Here is a 12,880-nt window from a genome sequence, read left to right on the forward strand (position 1 = left end):
AGGGAGGGAGTTCCAGGATTTTGACCCAGCGACAGTGAAGGAACGGCCGATATATTTCCAAGTCAGGATGGTGAGTGACTTGGAGGGAACTTCCAGGTGGTGGTGTTCCCCATGTGTCTGCTGCCCTTGTCCTTCTAGATGGTGGTGATCGTGGGTTTGGAAGGTGTTGTCGAAGGAGCCTTGGTGAATTCCTGCAGCGCATCTTGTAGATGGTACACACACTGCTGCTACTGTGCATCGGTGGTGGAGGGAGTGAATGTTTGTGGATGGGGTGCCAATCAAGCGGGGCTGCTTTGTCCTGGATGGTGTTGAGCTTCTTGAGTGTTGTGGGAGCTGCACTCACCCAGGCAAGTGGGGAGTATTCCATCACACTCCTGACTTGTGCCTTGTAGATGGTGGACAGGCTTTGGGGAGTCAGGAGGTGAGTTACTCGCCACAGGATTCCCAGCCTCTCACCTGCTCTTGTAGCCACAGTATTTATATGGCTGGTCCTTACCCGGTCTGGCCTACACGTGACTCCAGACCCACAGCAATGTGGTTTACTCTTAAATGACCTCTGAAATGGGCCAGCAAGCCGTTCAGTTGTATCAAACCGTTGCAAAGCCAGAAAGGGATGGAACCGGACTTGCCTGCCCCTTCCACTCGTCTATGTCCTGGTGCAGGTGATTGGTGAACAAGTAAAATGTTGGGCTTAACTGGAGTTTGCAGAGCTGTTCCTGGAGCTCAGAAGCTTGTCGTATAAACTATTAATCATTAACCGTGGATTACCAGCTTGAGGAGGCACCAGCGCTGGGCAGATTAATATGTGGGGAATCGCTGTGACCTGGAACACACCGCCTGAAAAGATTACGACTGAAGATGATTCGATCCCAAAGAGGATTGGACCAATATTCCAAGTGGAAAAGTTTGTCGGGCTATGGGGATAGAGCGGGGCAAACTGGATAGCACAGGTAGGATGGGTTGAAGGGCCTCCTCCTGTGCTGGACAATCACAATGAGATTTGAGTTGGATTAAATGAGGAGAGACCTGCTGGACGGGCAGTGTTAGTGGCGACAATGGGGGATGTATCCTGCATCTCTCCCACCGGGTACTGCCTGTTACTGACAGCGAGTTTAAATGGCTGAGGCCATCACCCTCGGTGTGGACGGGTAACCAGACCTTCCCCGGCAGCAAACAGCTTTCTCGGTCACTGCCACCGCCCCCTAACCAAACAGGTCTGAACCTGGGCTGAGCACACCCCACACTCACAGCCAGCCTCAGCTGAAGGGCCCGACACACCTGTCACGTTCAGAGCAACATGGGGGTGTAGGAGGAGGCCATTCAGCCCATCGAGACTGCTCCGCCATTCAATAAGATCACAGTTGATCCGATTGTGGCCCGAACTCCACTTTCCTGCCTGTCTCCCCCCACTATAACCCTCCAGTCCCTTGTCAATCTAACATCAGTCTAACTCAGCCTTGAATCTGTTCAATGGTCCCAGCCTTCACTGCTCTGTGAGGAAGAGAATTCCACAGACTAATGCCCCTCACAGAAATGAAGTTCCTGCTCATCTGAGTCTTTAATGGGAAACCCCTCATTTTTAAACCATGTCTTCTCATTCTAATCCGCCTTACAAGTGGAAACAGCCTCTCAGCACTCACCCTCTCGAGACCCCGCTCAGAATCTTACATATTTCAATAAGATCACCTCTCATTCTTCTAAACTCCAATGGACACAGGCCCAACCTGCTCAACCTTTCCTCATAAGACAAACCTCCATCCCAGGAATCAGCCCAGTGAACCTTCTCTGAACTGCTTCTAACACATTTATATCCTTTCTTAAATGAGAGCAAATCTGTCCATAGTTCTCCGGATGTGATCACCCCAACAGCTACAGCAAAACTTTCCTCATTCTGTATTTCCCCACTGCAATAAATGCTAACGTTCCATGTGACATTCGTGTTGACTCACCAGGACCTCAGGCTCTTGGCCTCTCCCTGACCACAACGTGCCATCCTGTGCATTGCCCAACTCGATCTCTTGTTCTGCTTTACTGAAGAGGGGGGAGGGGGAGAGCGGGCACAGGAAGAAACAAGGTGAAAATTTTCAATGCAACTTCAATAACATGAAACGGGCCTCATAAATCAAGCGAGGCTGGGCAGAATCTCCGACTGTGCTACACACCCTCAGTACTGTCCCTGCGACAGTGCGGCACTCCCTCAGAACCGTCCCTGCGACAGTGCGGCACTCCCTCAGAACCGTCCCCGCGACAGTGCGGCACTCCCTCAGAACCGTCCCCGCGACAGTGCGGCACTCCCTCAGGACCGTCCCCGCGACAGTGCGGCACTCCCTCAGGACCGTCCCCGCGACAGTGCGGCACTCCCTCAGGACTGTCCCCGCGACAGTGCGGCACTCCCTCAGGACCGTCCCCGCGACAGTGCGGCACTCCCTCAGGACCGTCCCCGCGACAGTGTGGCACTCCCTCAGGACCGACCCCGCAACAGTGCGGCACTCCCTCAGTACTGACCCCCCGACAGTGCAGCACTCCCTCAGTACTGACCCTCCGACAGTGCAGCACTCCCTCAGTACTGACCCCCCGACAGTGCAGCACTCCCTCAGTACTGACCCCCCGACAGTGCGGCACTCCCTCAGTACTGACCCTCCGACAGTGCGGCACTCCCTCAGCACGGACCCTCCGACAGTGCGGCACTCCCTCAGTACTGACCCTCCGACAGTGCAGCACTCCCTCAGTACTGACCCCCCGACAGTGCAGCACTCCCTCAGTACTGACCCTCCAACAGTGCAGCGCTCCCTCAGTACTGACCCTCTGACAGTGCTGCACTCCCTCAGTACTGACCCTGCGACAGTGCAGCACTCCCTCAGTACTGACCCTCCGGCAGTGCGGCACTCCCTCAGTACTGACCCTCCGACAGTGCGGCACTCCCACAGCACTGACCCTCCGACAGTGCGGCACTCCCTCAGTACTGACCCTCCGGCAGTGCAGCGCTCCCTCAGTACTGACCCTCCGGCAGTGCAGCACTCCCTCAGTACTGACCCTCCGACAGTGCAGCACTCCCTCAGTACTGACCCTCCGACAGTGCAGCACTCCCTCAGTACTGACCCCCCGACAGTGCAGCACTCCCTCAGTACTGACCCCCCGACAGTGCAGCACTCCCTCAGTACTGACCCTCCGACAGTGCGGCACTCCCTCAGCACGGACCCTCCAACAGTGCGGCACTCCCTCAGTACTGACCCTCCGACAGTGCAGCACTCCCTCAGTACTGACCCCCCGACAGTGCAGCACTCCCTCAGTACTGACCCTCCGACAGTGCAGCGCTCCCTCAGTACTGACCCTCTGACAGTGCTGCACTCCCTCAGTACTGACCCTCTGACAGTGCAGTGCTCCCTCAGGGTGTTCCCTGTATGGTATGTTAGCAAGCAAACAGAAAGTGAACGGTGAAGTGTATTTCAGACAAAGCCAGTGTCCCACCTCACCTGCTGATCTGTGTGAAGGCGTGCAGCCGATCGCCCACCTTCTTGCTTTGTTCCTGTAGGTTCTTCCTCTGGCTAACTGTCCGCTGCAGGAATGCTTTCAGCAATGTGTTCCGCTGTTTCAGATCTTGCAGCCTCTCGCGAGTCTCCTTCAGTGCTTGCTCTGTACAGCAACAAGTCAGTCTTTAAAATTAGACGGGCCTAGCCCACAGCCAACAAAACTGCACATCCCAGGAGGCCATTCAGCCCATCGTGCCTGTGCTAGCTCTCTGAAAGATCTATTCAATTAGTTCCCACTCTCCCCCATAGACCTGCAAGTTTTTCCCCTTCTAGTATTTCTCCAATTCCCCCTTTTGAAAGTTCCTATTGAATCTGCTTCCACCGCCCTTTCAGGCAGCGCCTTCCAGATCACAACAACTCACTGTGTGTAAAACAAAATCCTCCTCATCTCCTCCCCCTCTGGTTCTTTTCCCCCGATTCTCTACAATCTGTGTCCCCTCTGGTTACCGACCCTCCTGCCCACTGGAAACACTTTCTCCCTCATCGACTCTACCCAAACCCCCTCCTGATTTTGAACGCCTCGATTCAATCCCCCCCTTAACCTTCTCTGCTCTCAGGACAACAATCCCAGCTTCTCCCAGTCTCTCCGCGTGAACTGAAGTCCCTCATCCCTGGGACCGGTCCCAGTAAATCTACAGCATTTTGGACCTAATGTTTGACGGGATGTAGTGAGCAGTGAGCACAGTATTCCCAGCACAGAAACAGGCCATTCGGCCCATCTGCTCCATGCTGGTGTTTCTGCTCCACACGAGCCTCCTCCCACCCCCCTCTCCATCTCACCCCATCCCCATGTCCTTCTATTCCTTTCTCCCTCATGCGTTTATCCAGCTTCCCCCTTAAATACATCGACACTATTCACCTCGACCACTCCCTGTGGGAGTGAGTCCCACATTCTCCCCACTCTCTGGGTAAAGAAGTTTCTCCTGAATTCCCCATTGGGGTTTATTAGTGACGATCTTATATCGATGGTCCCTAGTTCAGGTCGCCCCCTCCGCCCTCCACAAGTGGAAACATCTTCTCTACGTCTATTCTGTTGAGACCCTTGCATACTTTTAAAGACCTCAATCAGGTCACCCCTCAGCCCCAGCCTGTTGAGTGTGTTCTGATCGTTATGACCTCTGGGTTCACCTTTGTAAATGTTTTTTGTCCCATCTCCCTGTCCGTCTAGGGAGAGATCAGGCGGGTGGCTCTGCATGTTTAGGACAAAATGATTGAGAGGGTTGCCCAATTGAAGTTGAGGGGGTGAGGAGCAGGCTGCAGTTACCACGAGTTAATACAAATTGTATGTACGCCTATCAATCTCTCATGCTGAGGTAGACTCACCCTCGATGTCCTGCTGCTCTCTGTCCGCACTTTCATCCAGCTGCTCAACGTCGGCCCTCAGAGACAGCAACTGTTCTATAAGCTTCCTTCTCTTCTCTTGCTCCTTGCCTGACAATTTAACCTGAGAGGAACACAAGAGAAACTCTGTATAACACAATCGTGCTTGCAAATGGCAACCGGTCACGCTGGGCGATTAGTACAACAAAGTGAAGTGAGTAAAATATGAGTTTGGCGATGAGACAGTGTAGAGGTAGCTTTACTCTGTATCTAACCCCGTGCTGTACCTGTCCTGGGAGTGTTTGATGGGGACAGTTTGATAGGGAGCTTTACTCTGTATATAATTCCATGCTTTCCCTGTCCTGGGCAAACACAGTGACACATCTTTCACAAAGGGTGGAATGGAAAGGGTTCATAATGAATCTCTTCTCCTCGTCATCACGTACCTCAGTGCATTCCAGCCTCCGGCTTTGGATCCAACAGTCAAGGAAAGTCTCAGGTTTGTGTAGGAGGGTAATCCTAACTGAGGATAATAAAATTATACATCCTTATCTTTCAATACTTCCATGGCCTCCTCGCCACCCCTTATCTCTGTAACCTCCTCCAGCCCCTACAACCCTCCCTATCTCTGTAACCTCCTCCAGCCCCTACAACCCTCCCTATCTCTGTAACCTCCTCCAGCCCCTAGAAACCTCCCTATCTCCGTAACCTCCTCCAGCCCCTACAACCCTCCCTATCTCTGTAACCTCCTCCAGCCCCGACAACCCTCCCTATTTCTGTAACCTCCTCCAGCCCCTACAACCCTCCCTATCTCTGTAACCTCCTCCAGCCCCTACAACCCTCCCTATCTCTGTAACCGCCTCCAGCCCCCTACAACCCTCCAAGATCTCTGCGCTCCTCCAATTCCGGCCTCTTGACCATCCCGATTCCCATCGCTCCACCATTGGCAGCCGTGCCTTCAGCTGCCTGGGGGGCCCTAAGCTCTGGAATTCCCTCGCTAAACCTCTCCGCCCGTCTCTCTCTCTCTCTCTCTCTCTTCTCCCCTCCTGGAAGACACTTCTGGATATTCGTTGAATCTTGCAGCACAGACTAGCGCCTTTTGGCTCTTTCGGTCACGGATGGGCCTCTGAAAAAGAGCTGGCCAATTCGCTTGTTGTGTGTCTGTCGACCTCGCTTACTTTCAGTGCCAGTGAAGCAAGTGTCAGAGCTGGACCGAAAGACCCCCCCCCACCCGACCCCGACCCCTGCAACGTCACCCACAGCCGCAGGCAGACATGCACTCTGCTTCAGCCCACTGCACTGAGTGACCCCTGTCCACCTATCAGTCAGAGCTTTACAGCGCAGGCATTATAACGGTGGGCACAAGTGACTGCTAACAGCATGAAGGATACCATTCCAGATTGCCTTTGATGTTTTTCACCTTCCTGTAAAAGAGAAACCGTACCAAGTTAAACATGCAAAGGGGCCGGAGGTTTCCGAAATCACGCAGCTAAACGCGGGAGGACTGCAGGCGTCAGTCAGCCTGTGACGACGGGGGGGGGGGGGGGGGGGCGGGGGTGCGAGGGGGGAGAGAGACGGAGACCTCGCAGGGCAACGGCGCAGACTGATCGGGTCACACCCCTCTCCTGGAGACCTGTTTACGCCAGCATCTGTGCTTCTGGAAAGTGGGCGACAGCTTCCGGTGTCAACAATTCACTCGTCTTTCCCAGCGCCACAAAGGGGACCGATCGTCAGCCTGCAGTGACTGAGCGGCTCAATGGGAGTCAGGGACCACTCTCACCCGAGGGAGAAGGTACGTGGAGAGCGCCGCACTGTCGGAGGCTGCGAAGATGGATGTCAGTCTTTAAAATATTTCTGGGAATCTGGTGGTATTCTGTAACGAAGGCTGTGTGTGTGTGTGTGTGTGTGTGTGTGTCCATGATTAAACTGGGAGAAGGCTCATAGAGACAGCTTCTCTGTGGGGACTGTGAGATGAAAGGTAAAGGGGCTAGATGCACGCATGTGTAACGAGGGGCTATGGTGAAGTTGAACGTACGGGTAAATAGGTTGGGTTTTAAAATTTGCATTAGGTGATCGGTAAGGACTTGGCTTTCCGGCTGTTGAATTTCGAAGGGAGTTGAGAACTGACAAGGAACTTTCACGACTTACAAAGGTTTCATAAGTAGACAAGGGAGGGTTATTAAACTTTATTTGACCCGAAAGTCGAGGCAATAGGAAGCAGTGAAAGATTTTTATCTTTTGGAAATGTCGAGTTCACAGAGGTGCTTAGGACAATGGAATCCAAGGTGAAAGGGGAAAATAAAAAGGTATTTAAGGGCGATCTTTAGTTGAGCTGAGGGGACTGTGTGGGGACGATGTCCTGAATCCAGTCCTGTGCTGAGGAAGGTTGTGATTTTGAAGCAGTTCAAAGCCAGAGAAGTCTTTGTTTTCAGGAAGTAGTCTGTTTCTGAACCTCCTTTGGATTTCCACAGTAGAGTGGAAGAGAGCGAGAAGTCATGTGGTATACTTTACTAAGCTTTATTTTGCCTTGTGTAATATTACTGGATTTTTATGGTTAAAAACCTGTAAGGGAGCTGTTGTTAAGTAGTTTACTTGTGTGTTCTGACCAAGTGGGATTATTCTGGGGGGATGTTTTGTAAATCTCTTTTGACTGTGTAATATTCATCTTATGTGTTTAAGTTTGTTTCTTTTTCATTTATTCGTTTATGGGATGTGGGCGTCACTGGCTAGGCCAGCATTTATTTCCCATCCCTAATTGCCCTTGCTCAGAGGGCATTTTTAAGAGTCAACCACATTGCTGTGGGTCTTGAGTCGCACGTCGGCCAGACCAGGTAAGGACGGGCAGATTTCCTTCCCTAAAGGACATTAGTGATCCATCTTACAGTGATCGACAATGGTTTCATGGTTATGATGAGACTTTTAATTCCACATTTTTTATTTAATTCAAACTTTTACAGTCTGCCCTGATGAGATTCGAACCCAGGTCCCCAGAGCATTACCCTGGGTCACCAGAATAGCAGTCCAGTGAAAATACCGCTATGCCACCACCTCCCCCTTGGTAATAAATCTTGTTTTACTGTAAAATCCTAAAAGCATTACCGGGATCCTATGCTTCTGGGATCAGTAGTTTTCCCCACGTTTTCAAAAAACAACAAAAAAAGGTTATGATCAATAAGACAAGTTTCCCGTTGGGATTTGTCCTGATCAGCAAAGACCATCGGCTGCAGTTGTAATGGAGGGTCAGTACTGAGGGAGTGCCGCACTGTCGGAGGGTCAGTGCTGAGGGAGTGCCGCACTGTCGGAGGGTCAGTGCTGAGGGAGTGCCGCACTGTCGGAGGGTCAGTGCTGAGGGAGTGCGGCACTATCGGAGGGTCAGTACTGAGGGAGTGTCGCACTGTCGGAGGGTCAGTGCTGAGGGAGTGCCGCACTGTCGGAGGGTCAGTGCTGAGGGAGTGTCGCACTGTCGGAGGGTCAGTGCTGAGGGAGTGCCGCAATGTCGGAGGGTCAGTGCTGAGGGAGTGCCGCACTGTCGGAGGGTCAGTGCTGAGGGAGTGCCGCACTGTCGGAGGGTCAGTGCTGAGGGAGTGCCGCACTGTCGGAGGGTCAGTGCTGAGGGAGTGCCGCACTGTCGGAGGGTCAGTGCTGAGGGAGTGCCGCACTGTCGGAGGGTCAGTGCTGAGGGAGTGCCGCACTGTCGGAGGGTCAGTGCTGAGGGAGTGCCGCACTGTCGGAGGGTCAGTACTGAGGGCAATAAACACCAGCCTAGCCAACAACGCCCACATTCCATGACTGAATAAAAAACACTGGTGTAGGTTCGTGTGAACGCAGCAACATAGCATCACTCACTCTTTCGTTTTGATGTGGTGCACGATATATCCCCAGATATCTTGACACTGGCCGCTACACAGACTGAAAAGAAACACATTTAACAAAACTAAAATCAGTCTGAAGTTCGCAGCCAAGGGATTGAAAAGATGGATCATTTATAATATTTCAACAATAAGATCAACCCTCACCTCTGGATAAAATACAAACTTGGATATCGCTGCAGAGGGATGTCTTGTTGAAGTTGTCAGCCTTGGACTCATCAGGAATATTGCAAGAATGCCAAATTTCAAACCAGCACAACTGTGAAACCAGGCACTCTTGTATTTGTCCTGAGGAGTCCAAGACCAGAAGCTTTGATCACAAGTTCATCCCCGCTCGCTCTACCTCACTCTGTTCATCCCCACTCTCTCTCCCCGCCACTCTGTTCATCCCCACTCTCTCTACCCCCCCCCCGTTCATCCCCACTCTCTCTACCCCCCCCGTTCATCCCCACTCTCTCTCTACCCCCACCGTTCATCCCCACTCTCTCTACCCCCCCCGTTCATCCCCACTCTCTCTACCCCCCCCGTTCATCCCCACTCTCTCTACCCCCCCCGTTCATCCCCACTCTCTCTACCCCCCCCGTTCATCCCCACTCTCTCTACCCCCCCCGTTCATCCCCACTCTCTCTACCCCCACCGTTCATCCCCACTCTCTCTACCCCCACCGTTCATCCCCACTCTCTCTACCCCCCCCCGTTCATCCCCACTCTCTCTACCCCCCCCCCGTTCATCCCCACTCTCTCTACCCCCACCGTTCATCCCCACTCTGTCTACCCCCACCCCCGTTCATCCCCACTCTCTCTCCCCCACCCCGTTCATCCCCACTCTCTCTGGCCCCCTAGTTCATCCCCACTCTCTACCCCCACCTCTGTTCATCCCCACTCTCTACCCCCACCCCCGTTCATCCCCACTCTCTCTACCCCCACCCCGTTCATCCCCACTCTCTCTCCCCCCCCACCATTCATCCCCACTCTCTCTCCCCCCCCCACCCCCGTTCATCCCCACACTCTACCCCACCCCATTCATCCCCACTCTCTCTGCACCCCCCGTTCATCCCCACTCTCTCTGCCCCCCCTAGTTCATCCCCACTCTCTCTGCACCCCCCGTTCATCCCCACTCTCTCTAACCCCCCCGTTCATCCCCACTCTCTCTGCCCCCCCAGTTCATCCCCACTCTCTCCCCCCCCTCTGTTCATCCCCACTCTCTCTCCCCCCCCACCCCCGTTCATCCCCACTCTCTCTACCCCCTCCTTCATCTCCACTCTCTTTTTAGGAATAAAACACACCCCTAAATATCTACAACATAGAAATCAGCCTTTGATACTATTCACCTCGACCACTCCCTGTGGGAGCGAGTCCCACATTCTCCCCACTCTCTGGGTAAAGAGGTTTCTCCTGAATTCCCCATTGGGGTTTATTAGTGATGATCTTATATCGATGGTCCCTAGTTCTGGTCTCACTCCGACAAGTGGAAACATCTTCTCTACGTCTACCCCATCGAAACCCCTTTCATCATTTTAAAGTCCTCGATCAGGTCACCCCCCCCTCAGCCTTCTCTTTACTAGAGAAAAGAGCCCCGGCCTGATCAGTCTTTCCCGATGGTTATAACCTCCCAGTTCAGGTAACATCCTACTGACCACTGCACAGGGCAGTGCAGCCAGTCAGGACACGGTGAGGAGCAAGGGCACATAATGAGCAAAAGGTTCAAACTACCCGTACTTTCGCAAAGCGGTGTCAGAAGGCAAGTTCTGAGCAGGAACTCCCATCTCAGCTGCCCAATTCTTCAGCTTCGTGGCTGTGTCCTCCATCATCTAGAAAACAAGGAGCTTGTTTTAACAGAAACCTGCAGCAGAATCAGCTCATTCACACATACTTTCATTAAACCCTCATCCAGAGCACTGCAATTTACACCATGTCCCAATACTGCTGGCATTTCCTGAGAAATTCACTCCAATGTCTCTGTTTCCCCTTTACCCCACTCTTCATCCCTGCTCCCTATCCCACTCTGTCCATTCCCACTTTCTTTCTCACCCTCTGTCTCTCTCTCCCTCTGTTCATCCCCCCACTGTCCATCCCCGTGCTCTCTCTCTCTCTTTCCGTATTCATCCCCAGTGCCTCTCTCTGTCCATCGCCGCTGTCTCTCTCTCTGTCTCCCTCTCCACTTGCCCCCGCTCTCTCCCTCTGCTCATCCCGTGTCTCTCTCTGTCCATCCCCACTCTCCCCTATCTACCGTTCCACCCCACCCCCTATAGCCCCCATCTTCCATTCACCTCCTTTATACCCCTAATTACTCCTCCCTCCCCTTTTTAGTTTCTCTCCCAATTACCCCTCTTCCCTATTTACATCTCCCCCATTTACCCTCCTCTCTCCCCTATTTAACCCTGCCATCCCCATCTATCCCCTCTCCCCTATTTATGCATTCTTACCCCTAAATACCCCATCTGCATCCCCCTCTCCATCTACTCCCGCTCTACACCCTATATAACCCCCCCCCTCCCCACCCCCCCCTCTCCCCCCCCTCCTCCACTCCCCCCCCTCCTCCGCTCCCCCCTCCTCGCCTCCCCCCCCCTCCTCCACTCCCCCCCCTCCTCCACTCCCCCCCCCCTCCACTCCCTCCCCCTCCTCCACTCCCTCCCCCTCCTCCACTCCCCCCCCCTCCTCCACTCCCTCCCCCTCCTCCACTCCCTCCCCCTCCTCCACTCCCTCCTCTACACCCCCCATACTCCTATTTACCCTTCTCTATTCCCTCTACACCCCACTCCATTCCGCCTCTCTCCCCTATTTACCCCTCTACACCCGTCCCCTCCCCCCTATTTACCCCTCTGTTTTTCCCGCCGGATTTTTCCTGGCTGCGCTTCGTTACGCAGTGACGTCAGGCGCATCGTCCTCCCGCGTGACCTTATGGGTCCGGTGCTGCGCACGCGCGGCTCTCCGGAGGGCCTCAACCCCCGCGCCTGCGCACATTTCAAATTCAAATCAGCCGCGAGACCAACGGAAAAAAAACCGTCTGGAGAAGGAGCAGGTGACCGGGCATCAACCCCACCCCCAACCCTCCCTAAATAATTATCCCTTAAATAATAATAATAATAAAAACAATCCCTTAAATAATAACAACCCCGTAACTAATAATAATAACCCTTAAATAATAATAACCCCTTAACTAATAATAATAACCCTTAAATAATAATAACCCCTTAAATAATAATAATAACCCCTTAAATAATAATAATAATCCCTTAAATAATAATAACCCTTAAATAATAAAACCCCTTAAACAATAATAATAATCCCTTAAATAATAATAACCCCTTAACTAATAATAATAACCCTTAAATAATAATAACCCCTTAAATAATAATAATCCCTTAAATAATAATAACCCCTTAACTAATAATAATAATCCCTTAAATAATAAAACCCCTTAAATAATAAAACCCCTTAACTAATAATAATAATCCCTTAAATAATAAAACCCCTTAAATAATAATAACCCCTTAACTAATAATAATAATCCCTTAAATAATAAAACCCCTTAAACAATAATAATAATCCCTTAAATAATAATAACCCCTTAAACAATAATAATAACCCCTTAACTAATAATAATAATCCCTTAAATAATAATAATCCCTTAACTAATAATAATAATCCCTTAAATAATAATAACCCCTTAACTAATAATAATAATCCCTTAAATAATAAAACCCCTTAAACAATAATAATAACCCCTTAACTAATAATAATAATCCCTTAAACAATAATAATAATCCCTTAAATAATAATAACCCCTTAAACAATAATAATAACCCCTTAACTAATAATAATAATCCCTTAAATAATAATAATAATCCCTTAACTAATAATAATAATCCCTTAAATAATAATAACCCCTTAAACAATAATAATAACCCCTTAACTAATAATAATCCCTTAAATAATAATAATAATCCCTTAAATAATAATAATAATCCCTTAACTAATAATAACCCCTTAAATAATAATAACCCCTTAAATAATAATAACCCTTAAACAATAATAATAAACCTTTAACTAATAATAATAACCCCTTAAATAATAATAATAATCTGAGTATCGCTGACAAAAGCGACATGTGGAAGTTTTCATCTTGCACTCATCAGGACACTTCACAAGAACCCCTCAA

The 12,880-nt window shown here is 50.9% G+C and overlaps 1 protein-coding gene across 1 annotated transcript in view; it reads right to left on the reverse strand.

Moving 5' to 3' along the window:
• Positions 1–11,678, reverse strand: part of haus5 (HAUS augmin-like complex, subunit 5) — a 29,473-nt gene extending 17,795 nt beyond the window's left edge. The window contains exons 1-8 of the mRNA XM_078536186.1: positions 11,537–11,678; positions 10,438–10,529; positions 8,697–8,759; positions 6,242–6,274; positions 5,297–5,318; positions 4,854–4,974; positions 3,474–3,633; positions 1,950–2,031 (exon numbers count right to left, since the gene is read on the reverse strand). Coding sequence (XP_078392312.1) covers positions 1,950–2,031; positions 3,474–3,633; positions 4,854–4,974; positions 5,297–5,318; positions 6,242–6,274; positions 8,697–8,759; positions 10,438–10,529 — 573 coding nt within the window. The 5' untranslated portion in view covers positions 11,537–11,678. The remainder of the gene's footprint in view (positions 1–1,949; positions 2,032–3,473; positions 3,634–4,853; positions 4,975–5,296; positions 5,319–6,241; positions 6,275–8,696; positions 8,760–10,437; positions 10,530–11,536) is intronic.
• Positions 11,679–12,880: the final 1,202 nt, after the last annotated feature.

The sequence above is a fragment of the Cetorhinus maximus genome, unplaced genomic scaffold, assembly GCF_964194155.1.
Source record: "Cetorhinus maximus unplaced genomic scaffold, sCetMax3.hap1.1 HAP1_SCAFFOLD_966, whole genome shotgun sequence".
NCBI classification, from domain to species: Eukaryota; Metazoa; Chordata; class Chondrichthyes; order Lamniformes; family Cetorhinidae; genus Cetorhinus; species Cetorhinus maximus.